The 15815-nt window shown below is 37.7% G+C and overlaps 1 protein-coding gene across 2 annotated transcripts; it reads left to right on the forward strand.

Annotated features, from left to right (window-relative positions):
* The first annotated feature begins 4048 nt into the window (after positions 1–4048).
* Positions 4049–9660, forward strand: LOC144656967 (uncharacterized). 2 transcript variants are annotated; one of them, XM_078517231.1, is made up of 5 exons: positions 4049–4274; positions 5651–5907; positions 6330–6447; positions 7431–7700; positions 9284–9660. In XM_078517231.1, the coding sequence occupies exons 1-5, from the start codon at positions 4181–4183 to the stop codon at positions 9613–9615; spliced, it is 1071 nt and encodes a 356-aa protein (XP_078373357.1). In that variant the 5' UTR covers positions 4049–4180; the 3' UTR covers positions 9616–9660. The 2 variants fall into 2 exon arrangements, with proteins under 2 accessions (XP_078373357.1, XP_078373366.1); XM_078517240.1 differs by having other exon boundaries at positions 6333–6447.
* Positions 9661–15815: the final 6155 nt, after the last annotated feature.

Consider the following 15815-nt stretch of genomic DNA (forward strand, 5'->3'; position numbering starts at 1 on the left):
CAAATCAAATGGGAAGCAAAATTTAAGAACTTACCAGATCCTAAAATGTATATTTGTAATAAAAGCAGCATTTTAGTTATAAGTTAAATTCACTGTCACTTATAAGCATTCAGTTTAATTTCAGCCTATTTCTCAGCTATCATTAACTTGTTCGTGCTCTCATCCTGCGTGCATCATAACTGGGTAAACGCACGCTAAGCATAAACCAAGTTTTAAATAAGATGTGTTAATATTATTTCTTAAACTAGTCTTATTATTTTCCCCTTGATTTGAGGGAGGAGCTCTTTAAGACATTAAATATATATTTTTCTAGTTTAAATTTGACAAGGAGTGAAGCAAACCATGAAAGTAATAAAGCAGAGTTACTTCTTACCTTCCTTCTGTTATTAACGACCGTTCAATGTTCCTTTACTTGTCTGTTTAAAGTAATGAGGTGCTGGCTCTTAAACCCTTCATTAATTAACAAATTTACATTTTAAGACGATAATGGGCACTAATTACGATGTGAAACTTACAGCTGAATATGCAATTTTTTCAAAAAAAAAAAAAATAGTCGGGACATTTCGCACTTGTGGAAAAGTTTGTTAAAAACTGGTAGATTTCATCGTTAATTTGTCAATTGTTGCAAAACACTAGTGCTAACTACGTTTTTGAGGCAGAAAACTTGTCCAACAATATGCAACAATTCAAAGAAGCATTTGTACTTTAATTGGTCCGCAAAAACAAGTGCTAACAACTTGTTTGGACTGGGACAAATTTTGATAAACGGGCAATGGGCACTAATTGCGATGTGATACTTAGAGCTAAAGATGTCAATTAGGTAGATTTCATCGTTAATGTGTCAATTGTTGCAAAACACAAGCGCAAACTACATTTTTGAGGCAGAAAACTTGTCCAACGAATTACAATACAAGATAAATAGCCTAAAGGTAAAAAAAAGACATTCAACCTATATTAACGCAAAGATCGAATCTGCAATCAACGTCGTCTTTAAATTAACGAAATTGGGAAACATAATAACGTCAAACTATCGTTATAATTCTTAACTTTTATTCTTCATTCATTTTGAAGATATGTCCAGGAGAGACTTGTTCCTGGTATTAAAGCTCTTATATAAAAAATTTTTGAACGCCAATCAAAGAAAAAAGGTTTAATTACGTGCAGACAAGATTTATTTAGCCTTAATATCTTACCCTTAATTAGGCAAAAAGACAATAACTTCAAACTTTATTATATTTTGTTTGTAATGAGGTGAAAGGTCACATCGCAGTATTCCCAGAAACAAACGAACCTCTTCAAAATAATTATCTCTTTGCAGAAGTGTAAAAACGAAAGCCAATCCTCTGTCGTTATGTAAAAAAAACTAAAAAAGAAAGTGCTACTTGAGCCACTGAAAATGAAGGTTTGGGGCCCTTACCTTGAACGTAAATTAAAGTTTATTTTCACTCCACATCCAGCAAAACCGGCAACTTTCAGACTTCAAATGTACGGCGTACGCCATCACGTGGCTAGACTCATCCTAACCTTCACTCCATGTCGAAAAGAATCGAAAAAGAAAGTGCTACATGAGCCACTGAAAATGTCGATTTTTTTTTACTCTTGTTTTGAAATACCACCACGTAGATAAAAGCTTATTTTGACTCAAGATCCAGCAAAACCGGCCAGTTTGAGTCTTGAAATGTAAAGTTTGGGTGTTTGTTGAAAAATGCCATCACATGAATTCATCCTAATTTTCATTCCAGGTCCAAAAGAATCGAATAAGAAAGTGCTACATGAGCCACTGAAAATGACGATTTTGGGCCCTTGTGTGGAAAACCCACCACTACGTTATTTTAACTCCAGATCGAGCAAAACCGGCCCATTTTGAGACTTGAAATGTAAAGCTTGCGTCGTTTTGGAAAAATGTCATCACGTGGATTCATCCTAATTTTCACTCCAGGTCCAAAAGAACCCAATAAGAGAGTGCTACATAAGCTACTGAAAATGACGATTTTGGGCCCTTGTGTTAAAATACAACCACGTAGCTTAAAGCCTATTTTCTCTCCAGATCCAGCAAAACTGGCCACTTTGAGACTTCAAATGTACAGTGTGGGTCTTTTTGGAAAACTGCCATCACGTTTATTCATCCTAACGTTCACTCCATGTCCAAAAGAATCGAATAAGAAAGTGCTTTATGAGCCACTTAAAATGATGATTTGGGGCCCTTGTGTTGAATTACTACAACGTAGATTACAGCTTATTTTAACTCCAGCAAAAATGGTCCGTTTGAGACTTAAAATGTACAGCTTGGGCTGTCTCCTCCGCAGAGGCCTCTTTTGTGTTTCGTACTGGCTGGGAAATGGGGAGAGGTGAAAAGTAAGCGTGCAAAGCCTGGAGAGAATGAACAGTACGGTGTATTAACAAAACTTGAAAAAAAAAAACGCTTTGAGTTTATTATTAGTTTTGTCACATTTTCGAGTCATTTAGCCAGGAAACTAATTAAAAGCTAAAGTTAACTTTTATCAGCTTTTAATTATTTGTCTTAGTGCTGCGCCACAGTAGGGTAACACTCACTTCCATCATGTTTCCATAAAAGCAGAGGACAGCCGGCCCCGCCAGGGAAATTCGGAACTAGTTGTGACTTTCTAAGGTTGGTCTTGAAATTTGAACTCTAAACACAGGAGCACGAAGAGAAATTAAGGAAAACGAGTCCATTACTGAAACAATGAGGGAGAATATTGTCGTCCAGTTGAAGTTGTGTTGTGGATATTGCATACCCTGTTGAAGATGTCTTCAGTGTTTGCGTTAACAGGTTTTAAAAGCTGTTTTACCATGTAACGGAAAAATAGCTGGGTGTGAAAGTGGTTAACTGTGTGACACTTTCGTTTAAATATCTAGCAAAGTATTTTTGAGAAAAAAAGTCCTGTCGTTTATAAACGAATATTTAGATATAAATTTCATTCAGAAAGGGCGAGCACAGTACTTACTGATGACTATCCTGAGCCTCGTTACCAGGACAGATCGCCATTATGAGCACCAAAAAGGCCCTGGGCCTGTTTAAGGGACATTTCGGCTCTTCAAACTTCTTATTAGCCAGAATTTTAAAACTGACAGTGACCAAATTGAGGTAATTATTTATTTATAAGCATTTATTTTTGTTCTAGTGACGATGTGTAAAGCTCGCCAAGTGGAAACAACTAGAGATATAAATTTGGCATCGTAAACACGAAACTCCTCGGCGCTTGATTTTTAAAACAAATCTTTCTATTGTTTTGTTTTGTTTTGTTTTGTTAATTTATTAAGAAAAGATTAAAATGACAGAGTAAGCAGTGTTTTGATGAAGAGCGCGCAAACAGTTTAACTGTTATGTCCCTACCTTTAGCGAGGTTAAAAATTAGCCAATGAGCGAACGTGAAATTTGACAGTTGTTCTTAAAATGTTTTCATGGTTTTTTATCACGCTGCGGATTGCCTCGGGGCGGAAGTCTTTACTGAAACGGAATTATACGCTTTACGTTTGAGTCTTAAGAAGTGAGAAAAATAGTGAATAATATTGATAATAAAAAAAAATTACTGGTTAGGTAATGAGTTTTTTAACATAACTATAAGAAATTGTTGTTTTACGAGGTGCTTTCGCACCCTTACGAATGGTCGTGTTTTCCATTTTAGAACCATTAACTCGAGCATTAACTATTCATGACTTTTAAAGTTTTGCATCCGTTTTTGTACTTTTATTATAAATTTAACATTTTTTTATTGTCAGGCAATGCTCGAAACATTGAATCTCTTTCAAGTGATTCAAGAACTTTAACCGTTCTTTGCAAAACAACCAAACCAAGCTACATGCATTTCGCTGTCGAACCACAGACATCACCAGCACCACCTGCATATATGAGTGTGTCTTGCTATATAAAACTCAATATTGATTATTAATGAGTTGTTCTGACACGCAAAACAAGGTGACTTTACAAGCTGGTGTTTTTTAGGCAAAAACAATTCTCATAATGTGATAGTAGGTCAAACAAAGAACCGAGTGGGGTAGATAATGATCTCGACATATTCGAAAACCAAGCGCGTTCTTTAAAAACAAACGTCACGACCTGCATGTAGCGTTAATTGAATTACGTTCCCAGCCAGACAGTCAGATCATATGACATACTGTATTACTAAAGCCGGACAATATCTTCATTAGTAGGAGATCGATGGCGCCCTTGAAAATGTTCGAGAGTGAAACTGCAACTATCCTTTTGGTTATCTGCCTCCTTGCTGCACTTGTCTTGTCTAACTATGATTCTGGTAAGGAGTTGTTTGTAACATTTAATCGCTGTCTTAATTTCCTTTTGTTGTTTAACGTATATTTATCCATTTAAAGCTGTGTGCGATCGTATAAAGTGAATATTTGTAGGCACGCTAAAATTTAATGTGTTTAAAAAGTCGGTTGCACTGCCAGAACTGATCAAAGTTCTTAAACTTTGTTTAGGAACCTAAAGGCTCATAACTTAAGAACTCGTATGTAAGTTGTAATTCTATAAATTTCCACGCTCCTGCGGTTCAAAAGCTGAACCAAGTAAAACTACAACTGTGATATAGGAAAACATGTTTCTTGCAACAACAAAATATTTTTTAGTAATACGTTAGAGCTTGTGTTCGTCAAGGCTGTACGCCAGACGATTTTTAACATGTGACATGGCACGTTAGACGATTTTAACAAAACTCTTTTGAGGGCAGTACGTTGCATTTTTGAAAACATTTTTGAAAACATCTGAGACATTAATTGTTGCCCGGAGTTTTGACTGACATTGCAAAAATTGTCTGTTGCAACATGGATTAAATATCGCCGTTTAAAACCGCTTCTGTTATCTTAATAGACTAAAATGATATATAAGCAATTTTCTGTATTATAACTAAGGGCATATTTCTATATTTTCATGTTCTTCTATCGTATACAGAGATTTTAACCATTTCTCGAGCTCGTAAAATATATATCCAAGGCTTTCATCTGAAAAAAGCATAGAATATGAAGAATATTTAGAACGGAACTTGAAACACGTTTCTAGGCAACAGCGCTCAGAATGACCTGAATAACTAATAACTCTAGCTTTCAATAAGCGTACTTTCCAGTTTATTCATCTAATTTTTATTTACCTCACTTAAGAGCGAGAATGTCCTAAATAATACAGTAGGACCTTCAACTTCTGGTGGTGGCAATAGCTGTATATGTTATTCTTCAAACCGCCTGTTTGCGGTTTTAGCCGCCCTTTGGTGAATAACATTGCGTTTAATATAACATTTTTCAAGGGATTTTCCTTCCTGTGCTCATAGTTCAAAACTGCCATTTGATCAATTGCAAGATGGCAAAAATTTAGTCACATAGTAAATAATAAAGATGGTAAATTTTAAGCTCGGTAATAAAGAATGAAGATGAAGTATTCAACATGACACGAGCACGGGACAAAGAAAATTTGCCCCGGGGGACCCGCCCGGGCCTTGTTTTTTCGTTTTTTATAAAAAATAAAAAATAAATTTAATCTGAGTAAAAAAAAAAGAAGAGATCATCACGAGCACGGGAAAAACCGCCCAGTTTAGTCACATATCTATCCAAATACTCGATAAAACACCATCTAGTAGAAACATGTTTCTTACATCTGTACCACTTTTTTTGTCATAAACAGTTGACGAATTCCGCGTCTTGGAATTTAAGGAACCATTACCAGACAAAGCTCTGTATGGTCACGTGATCAGGACTGTACAGGTGCCCAATGAGGGGAGCTGTCGTGTACAGTGTTATTTGGAACCCAACTGTGTGTCGATCAATGTGGGACCTTTGAAGGACGGAAAACAACAGTGTGAGTTAAATAATGCCACAGATGAAAACCAGTCTGTTGCTGTGCTGAAGCCAAGGACAGGCCACACCTATCTTGCTATCGAGGTACTAGAAATTTTGAAAGTTAGTTTGTGAATTTTTTTGAGGGAAGCTTCCACGCATCTGTCACAATTGACTAAATGTCTCATATTGATGTAACGATGTTAGAATTGTAAGGGCGGAGGTTAACTGATAGCGGGGAAATGGTCAACATTTTAACTTTCAGCTTAGAAACGACGCGATTATGGATCCTGCTGATATTTGAGATCTGGGATCTGCAAAATGTACCGGTGGCCGAGAAATGGGCTAAAATTTTAATTGATAGCCGAGAAATCGCCAGTGGCTCAACTAATAAATCACTTCCAGCATCCCATCCAGACCCTCACGAGGCAAATCGATTTTATGTTTGTTTGGCTTCTGTACGATGAGAAAATAAAGTAAACAATTGTCCAAATTAACTTTTTTATTCATCTTCTTCTTATACTTAGCAGAATCTTTGCAGCAGCAGCCCGTGTAAGAACAACGGTACCTGTCAAGCAGGTTTTACCAGGAAAGGATTTCGATGCATCTGTCCTGTAGGGGTCATTGGAAAAAATTGCAGTAGAGGTAGAAACACTGTGATATACATACTGTTTTATTGTACATATAAAAAAAACATTAAAAATAAACACAACGTAAGTTAAGAATCGCCACTTGCAGGAGGCTGGCGTGAGGTCATCAAAAAGAAAATTCAACTAGTGACAGTAAGGAATACGGGCACCGAAGAGAAAGGCTAAATCGTCCGTATTAACGGAGTGTCCGTAATAAGCGGGTTCTCAGAAAAAAGTCACGGATACATGTTTTATCGACACAAAGACGAGGGCAAACGTTATTACGGCAACAAAACGTAATTTAATTGTGCTGTAACTGTCTACGAAAGTTGATGTTGTTGTCTTTTTAGACAATACAAGTACAACATTTCAAACTTTGATTTTCAAAACGTGAAGTTGGACCAGACAACATTGAGTAAATAGTTAAAAATTAAAGGGCGACGTATGCAATATTTCTCACAGACCCAACAGAAAGCTATTTCTCTGCTCTTCCCAGAATCAGAATCAGTCACAAACTAGCCAGCTCATTTATGGCGTTTTTGTTGTTTTATTATCAATCATTAGTAAATTTTGACTTGAATTACTGGAACTAATATTGGCAACTAAAGAATGACTTGAACTACATGATTGGCAAGCTCGATGTGAATTTTTTGACACGAAAACATATAACCAAACCGAAACTTGGTTTGAATTAGTGTCGGGCAGAAGGAACTTAGAATCTTACCACTATTAGTTTGTATAATACTAGAATTAGCCTTGACGCAATATGGACGAACTCAAGTTATTAACCTGAAAGAATTGTGAAACCATCATGCTTTTTTGACCTATATTAATTGCAATCAATACAAATTTGACGTCAAGACAAAATCAATCAACCAATCAATCAATCAATAATCGATCAAAAGTTTTACTTGAAGGTCGCAATGTTGCCAAACCATAGGTTACTAAGAAACTTGTCTTTTCTTTTCCTTTCTTTTTACTCTTTTTTTTTCTCGACAGACTTGAGGGTGGCTTGTTTCAAAGGTGCTAATCAGTTTACAAAGCACCATAATTTTACCGAAAAAATGAAATGGGACGATACAAATGAAGTTGTGAAGAAGTGCGCTAAGTTGGCAAAAGCAATAGACCAGAAGATGTTCGCGTTAGGAGAGGGTGGCGTTTGTTTTTCCGGGCCAAAATTGAGAGAGAAATACCTCGACGGTGGCACGGTTGACGCAAAATGCAACCACGGTATTGGGATTGGAAACAACATGTTCGTTTATTCCTTAGGTAAGCATTGCCGTTTTGTTTGCTTTCTGGTTAGGTTTCTGATGAAATAGCTTTCGTTTTAAATGTGATCATGAAAAGCTATTTCTTAGTGGCTGTGCTCTTTTTTTTCACTGTAATTTTTTCCACGTTGTATGTATTAACCCTCGGACGTACAAGCAAACTCATACCCCCACCATCGTACAAGGGGGGGGGGGGGGGTGGATGGAACCCCTCCCCGGAGTTTTTGTTATATTAAGGCGTAGCGAAATTATTTTGCTCTCAGAAGAAGGCCCGTAGCTTACTCTACAAGATGGCATATTTTAATTGGCTGTGACGTCATATGACGTCACGTGACGTCATTAGAGCCGCCATCTTGGATCCGCCATCTTGGATTTTAACATTTTCTTAGAAAGTCAAAAAATAACGGAAATTGATGCAAAATCAAGTCAGAATGCTTATGGAATGTTAAAATAAACAAATCTTGCAATTCTGTTTCAAAAAACTGGAAAAAATAAAGAAAAATGTTAAAAAAGACGATTTTTAGCAAGACCTGCCTGTATCTATCTGCCATGGCAACGTCAAATATCATAGACACATGGTTGACATATCAAAATTCCGGCAAAGGATGAATGAACAGCTACTGAAAGTTTCAGTACTGTAGAGTAAATCGTTTTCTCAAAATTTGGAAAAAACCTCATGGGGGGGGGGGGGGTGGCCCCCTTGTACGTCCGAGGGTTAATCTTCATTCTAATTTCTGGGCACGAAATAAAGACTGCATGTACGTATGACGGATAACAAGGACTTTATTTGTAAAATAATAACTCCCAATATACTGTGATGGAATACGTTTCCTGCAGTGAAAGAAGTATTTCATATTAAATACTACCATTTTGAATTCCTGAGAGGTTCTCCGCGATAAAAGAGCCGAATGGTCATACGAACATTTGAAAAAGAAAGTTGCAAGACTTTTTTTAAGCAGTCGGTGAACAGTTACCTTTGATGGCGAGTTCGTCCAGAAAGTCTCCAAGACTTGAATGAGCCCGCAGTTTTAAGAGTGTAACCATACGTTGATGCATTGCGATTGGGAGTGTCCCGATAGCGATGCATCAATCGCAAATTCAACTGTCGATAACAATCGCGATAGTTTTGTTAATTATCGATAGTTACGATAGTTTTTCAAATGCTGTCCTTTAGTCCCTTTTCCATGCTTGAAAAATGCCTATCTTGTTCTCCGCTGTCCTGTCTGTTTATCCAGGAACAATACTGTATTACTGGTCGCAAAAACATACTTAGTAAATAATTTTAAAGATGGTAAATTTTTCAAAAACATTACTTACGCCCTATACTTAATATTGTCTCCAGGGTCTTATCCGCGTTCACTAAAATGATCGCTTGAATGTTACTCTACTAACCCCCCTATTAACAGCTATTATGTTAGCTTTCGCAGTATACTCGCAAACGCTCGAAAAATCGAGAGCTTTACGGGTGCTTCAAAGAAGGAAAAAAAGCTTCACTTGCCCCCCCCCCCCCCCCACTCACTGTAACAACGATATATTCCGCTGTAAGCAAATCTGTTGCAAAATGTCTCACATTATATCCTGCAGAACCGCCATCAAGTCTTCAACCGGTTGGCTGTTATCGCGATCAAACAGACGATCGTGCTATGCCGATATATGCTACTTTCCGCTCACAAATCATCTGGACTAACATGCAGTTGACAGTGAACCAGTGTGCACGGGTGGCCTACGACAAAGGGTACGAGTACTTTGCCATTCAGTTTTATGGAGTGTGTTACGGCGGAGGGGATGCCGGGACGAATTACAACAAGCATGGAGAAAGTGAAAACTGCTGGGTGTTTGACAATCATACTAGTAATGGAGTGGGAAGAGAAAATGCTAATTTTGTTTATCGAATTAATAGATATAGTGGGAAATGAATATCAGTTACTACCAATTGAGCCTGAATTTCGTAAGGTTTCACCTGATATCACAAGATGTAAGTATACAGTGGCGTATCTAGGGAAGGGGCCCGGGGCACCTCGACCACAACCACTAAAACATGTTCAGTCAACCGTGACGTTCTCTGACTAACACTCTCTGTTGCGTGTCACCGCTTTGGCTACTCCCCAGCTCTTCCACCCCGCCTTGTTTCTAAAACCGCTGGTCATCGGCCTTTGGGCTTCCCGCTGGGTTTGACCCAACAGCGTCATTACAGCCCTAGCCGCGACACCCCCAGCTAGATATGTATCGTTGTCACAAAAACTAGTTTTTTTGTTTTTGTTTTTGTTTTTTTTTTTATGGGGGCAGGGTCGTTAACCCTAACCCTACATTTAAAATTGGTTTTCAGGTTAAATCTGTTTCCAGCCTAGGTAAAGTTAATCTCAGTTTCAACCCGAAGATAAAACTCTTTTAATCATTTCAAACAAATTACGTTTACTGATTGAGATTTCGTTTTAATGAATTGAAATTGTTTAATATCATTGCAAACTTATTATCCTCAAGTTGAAACAGCCTACCAAGGCTGGAAACAGATTTATCTGAAAACCAATTTGACCTACAACATTCACACAAAAAGGGCGCTCTCCTTAGCTTAAGGTCTGGATCCTCCATTGGTTTGGATATGATCATGTGTCGACATATTTTAGGAAGCAAACTTCTTTAAATATTTAAGCAATGCCCCCAAACTTTGTAACTTCATCTTGAAACAATTTTGTATAAAATTTCACTTATATGCGGAACTTGGTAGCGGCCGTGGTAATCATGTCTTTCCAGGCATTTTTTTCTTTAAAAATTTTGAATTTTTATGTTGGTTATGAAGTGCAGTAACTATACAGTTTATTGATATCATTGTGGCATTCTTATATAAATTTCGATTACTTTTGAGTTAGTTACGGTGAGTTTATGACGTGACGAAAAAATTAAGGAATCCAAGATGGCGGATCACAGATGACGCAAATTTCACTTTTATGACATCATCATATCATGTTGTCAACAAAAAAATATTTCTGTAAATACTATACCCCTCCCAGTTCCATTGTCGAAATCTTGATGCTCTTTGAGTTACAAGCTAGACGGGGTGGAATTCAATTCCCTCGATCAACAGAGTTAATTATAAAATGTGTTTGTGTATCTGTACAGCATTTACTCATGGAAAATTCTGTTCTTTTCTACCAACTAGTGCTTTTTATAATGTTCTTTGAACATCTTTATGTACAACTTGAGGTATCACGGCAAGAACTAACTATTTGTGTACATGTATCGTAAATGTCTCCGCTACGCTGACAGCCAGCGCTAGAGTCGACAAGAGCGCTTTAATCATCATAAATTAGAATTTCTAAAGTTTCGAAGTAACAACAGACAAAATGATGCTTATTTAAAAACCATCATGTTGTACCTTAGAGAGTTAGAAATTCGTAAGCAGACCATACTATAATTACATACATGTACTGTTAAAAAGAAAATTGTCTGAATGTACAATCTTAACCAGATGACAGACTACCTAACATCAAAAGTATTATAATGGTGAGGACAGCCTGTAAAAGCCAGGGGGGGGGGGGGTACTCCAAAAAGTTTTATACGGGGAGGCTCCGCCCTGAGATCCGACCCCTTACCCTTTTATATACCATTTTGACAGAAAAGGCACCCCTTTTGTATACCTTTTATTGAAAAAAGGCACCCCTTTCATATACCTACATGACATCGCACAGGCTTAAAACAGGAAGTTTTATTGTCATTTTCATGCAGCGCTAAAAAAATTTAAATGATACAGCCATAAGTTGCGTCTGTTCGAAATATTTTAATTAAAGGCCCTTTTAAATACCTAAATGAAAGATTTCCCCACCCTTTCATATACCTAAACTTGTGAAATCCCTACCCATTTATATACCTGAAGCCTGAAAAAGGTACCCCTTTCGGGCGGAGCCTCCCTGTATAGGCCATTATAGGGAGTACCCCCCCCGGGGGTAACAGGCCATTGTATTATCTAAAGGTCGGGACACACTAGGCGACAAGTCGCTGCATCATGTCGCGGCGACAAGTTGCTGCAACATGTTGCCTCGTGTGACATGCTTCGACAAAACATAAATTAACCAATGAGAGAGCGTCTTGTATTTTTGTTATATTAAATTGAAAACTAGTCACATTCCCACTCTTTAAAATTTGCTGTGTGTACAACGATCAAGCGCTTTGTCGCCGCGACTTGTTTTGAAGCAGTACACACAGAGCGACTTGTCGCTGAGACCTGTCGCCTAGTGTGTCCCGACCTTACTAGTTTTCATGAATAGTTTGTAATAGATTTTTCGTATCTATAAGTAATCTGGACAAATATGCGAAATATTTTAGTTTCTAAATGTCAGTGTTATTGTCCCTGAAGGAACAGTTTTCAGAAAAAAATATTAGTAACTGTTAATAGCGGTTTCATTCCTCAATGTATATAATTTCACTTGGACACACACTCGAGAAACTATTAAATGTCCCATTGTATATATACCGTTGGCTTGTTGCGTCAATGATATAAAATAAAAACAACTAATTGCGGTAATAGAACAGTGGGTTGCGACAGCAACAACGATTGCTTTACTAATCTATTGATCACAACGAAGGATAATAAGAAACAATTGATGATTAAAAGGATCACCAGGAAGTGAGAAAGCTAAGAGCCTGATACCCAAGCTTTTGAGCAAAATCAAAATAACCAACAAAACAAACTTTCCATATATGATATATAATCAATTTCAGGAGACAACTAAACTACAGGCGGGCTCAATTCTGATCCTCATAGATCGTATCCTGGTCTCAGGGGTTTGCTTTTTTCTCTTTCTTCTTCTGAAGCCAAAAAAAAAGCCACGACGGCGAGTCGAAGGGAGCAAGAATTTTGTTCTGAATCGATTAAAGGGTTAAGACTGAAAAGCCCCCTAGCTACGGCAGCAATGACCAGCCAGCGTTTAACTCGATATAATACAGTTTAAAATGGTAAACTGTTGTATTCCTGCCCAGCGCTAATTGTCAATCCTCGAGAATTACTCGTCCACGGCACAACATTTAAGAGCACAGGTTTCCTACGGTCAAACATGTGTCGGTAAGAGTCCTTAAATGGATTTCGCTCATACTCTTACCATGGGTAGGCCTTAATATAAAATAAATCACAGTATACTTTGTTTGGCTAAATATCGATTTGTTTTCGAGAAAATCGATAATTCTAAAATCCAGCAAAATTGACGCTTTCGGAGCTCAAAATTTATGCCGAGTTTGTTAGCTTCGCGTCGAAAAATAAAGCACTCTGGAAGAAAAGTACCTATTTAATATCGAAGAATAACATCAAATTAGTAAGTCGAAAGCAATTTCTGCTCTTAAAGTCCTTTTATTTACAAAATATAATTAAGTTTATTCGACACACTTTTGATTTAATTCAAAATAGGTCAAACTTATCGCTTTATTTAAGTATGAGCGAAGCGAAATAAATGGCCGAAAATTTGGTGTTAGACAGATAAATGATTGTTCTTTTCGATACTAAAAGGATTTCCTGGAGAAATGATTTAGTGCGATGCTTTCAGATCTCAAAGTTGCTTAAAATTCGTTAATTTAACCGACCGTGACATTGTTGATCTTATCAATATTATGTAAACATTCCACGCAAAGGTTAATTTTCCCCATGTGAACTTCAACTGAGTAAAATAAAAACATAGACTTGCTTACCGTGGTGTTCGCTGATATGTTGTAGATCCTGTTTTCCTCATTTACGACAAACCTAAGCCCTCGGCGAAGCTGTTATCCAATTTTCTTGACGCGCCATTTGTAACTGATTTCCACGTATTGAAGTGACAGTTCTTTTCCATGCATTCTTGAAAACAGTCCTGAGTCTTAACTGAGCAGTGTAAACAGGAATACGAAGTACTTTGCTTTAAATCAACTTAAAGCTTAGCAGCAGTGGTAGATAAATCGATACGGCCGGCGAATCTTCGTTTCGAAAACCGCCATTTGAGATTTGTCGCCCCTTTGTCCTGCGGTATGCAGATAATTAATTCACACTTGAGTAACTTCAGGCACATGAAATCGACAACCACCGTGACCAGATAGCACCCTCCTTTTCGAAATATTGGTCGAGGCACTATTTTTATCATTTTAACATAAGCTCTCAATGAAAAACTTTTGGGCTGAACTTGTAATAAAGTTTCACTTCAGTTAGCCACCGTTTGAGAGAGTTGTTAAATGGTTGCATGAAATCCGGGTGGAAAGTTCTTCTGTTGCGTTGCTTCGCTTTGTTTCATATTTTTTATCCAGTTCTTACCCTTGTTCAAATTCTTGTCCCTTCTTCAGTGGAAAATTTGAAACGACGTTAAAATCCCTATAAGACGGAGATCTCTTTTAGACGAACTGAGTTGGAGCCGGTCCCGAAGGTACCCGTTTCAGAGAGAGTTGGCTGTACACAAAGCCTTAGATGGCGTCGTTGGATCCGTCTCCCGTGAATGTCAGTTAAAAATATATATTCCGCTGTGTAGTCTAGCCTGTAAACAAGCTCTCCTTCTTTCTCCTGTGGAGGATTGGGCGAAATAAAAGCGGGAAGGAAAGGTGGGGAAGGGGTGGGGAAAAAAGGGACCATATATCATGTATATGCAGTTGTAATACCAGTCACGGTAAACAATTTATAATAAAACGCTGAACATTTATGACTGTATAAAAAAATATTGGTGTAAAAATTAAGGAAAGGGTGCTTTTCACTTCATTAGATTAAGCTAGGTGAAGAAAAGTACACGTAATCAGAAGTTTGTTATGGACTTCTGACGTGATGCCATATTTTGTATTTATTTCTGCAAAGTACAACAAAGCATTTATACCAAAGTAGCATTATTAAAAAAAAAATGAGCATAATTACAGTTGAGCATTATATCGGACAAAAAACAAGCATTGTTAGAAGCATAACATTCCCTTTTTACCAGCGTAATTGGAAGGGCCTCTGGTATTCAGTTAGAAAGAACTTGCATTCAAAAGATACCGCGTTCTAGAAACAAGTCACCCCGTTTTGGCTGCTGATATTTTGGAACTTTTGTGTGTTCAAAATACCATATCTCGTTCTAGATATCGTCTGATATTGAAAATCCCGTTCTAGATCGGGAACCCAAAACCACGACCTCATTGGACGGCACAGAGCCGTTTTTGGGGAATACCCCAGCTTCGACAACTCCTTCCTAATAAAGTTCGCCTATTGAATTGAGAATTAAGGTGATTATGAAGTTATTACTTTATATCTCTTGTTGTTTGGAAACTTGAGTCGTATTATAATTATAACCGTCTTATTTATGAAGGAATAGACTGCGGATAATATTTGAAACTTAAACCGTTTTCCCCTAATAGCTTCCAAATCAACTCAAAAACACACCGGAAAACAGGTTTAAAAACAAAATATTTATATAATGACTATGATATTTTTAAAACATTTGGGTTCCCTGACGGCGAGGCGCTTGTCCCTCCCCGCAAGCTCTGGCGGGGGGCACCTTCCCTTGTTTACGCCGGACCCCAACAGAATATATACATGGTCATATTTTTTAACATTCACGGAAGACGGATCCAACGATAACATCTTAGATTTTGCTTTCACCTGTTTTGCCTTGACCTAATCAAGAACTTGGACAAAGGTAAGAACAAAAAAAAACTATAAAGCGAAGCAACGCAACAGAAGAACCTTAGACCCGGGAGTTAAAAGCGCTGTCATGCAACTATTTAGCAACTTTCACAAACGGTAGCTACCTAAAGTGAAACTTAATTACATGTTCAGCCCAAAAGTTTTTCATTTAGAGCTTATATTAATATAGCAATAATATGGTGCCTCAACCAATACTATACCAAAACGCAGGGTGCTATCTGGGATCTGGTCACGGCGGTTGTCGATTTCATGTGCCGGAAGTTACGCAAGTGTGAAATACATTATCTGCACACCGCATGACAAAGGGCCGACAAATCTCAGTTTTCGAAAAGAAGATTTGCCGGCCGAATCGATTTATCAACCACTGCTACTGTCCGGAACGTTTCGGTCCGATTTTCGGATAGGATATGCCTTCTAATTACACGGATAGGATAGGCCTTCTGTTTACACGGGGCCGTTCTGGAACCGGTGCGGGACGGAACCAAAACTGGACCTGCT

This window comes from Oculina patagonica, chromosome 1, assembly GCF_052425735.1.
Source record: "Oculina patagonica isolate OP01 chromosome 1, crgOcupat, whole genome shotgun sequence".
Taxonomy (NCBI): domain Eukaryota; kingdom Metazoa; phylum Cnidaria; class Anthozoa; order Scleractinia; family Oculinidae; genus Oculina; species Oculina patagonica.

Bases quoted from the DNA above. Each gene is read 5' to 3' on its own strand.
- LOC144656967 (XM_078517231.1), top strand. From the start codon at position 4,181: ATGGCGCCCTTGAAAATGTTCGAGAGTGAAACTGCAACTATCCTTTTG. The intron at 4,275-5,650 runs GTAAGGAGTTGT...TGTCATAAACAG, and splicing joins CTTGTCTAACTATGATTCTG to TTGACGAATTCCGCGTCTTG. The intron at 6,448-7,430 runs GTAGAAACACTG...TTTTCTCGACAG, and splicing joins TGGAAAAAATTGCAGTAGAG to ACTTGAGGGTGGCTTGTTTC.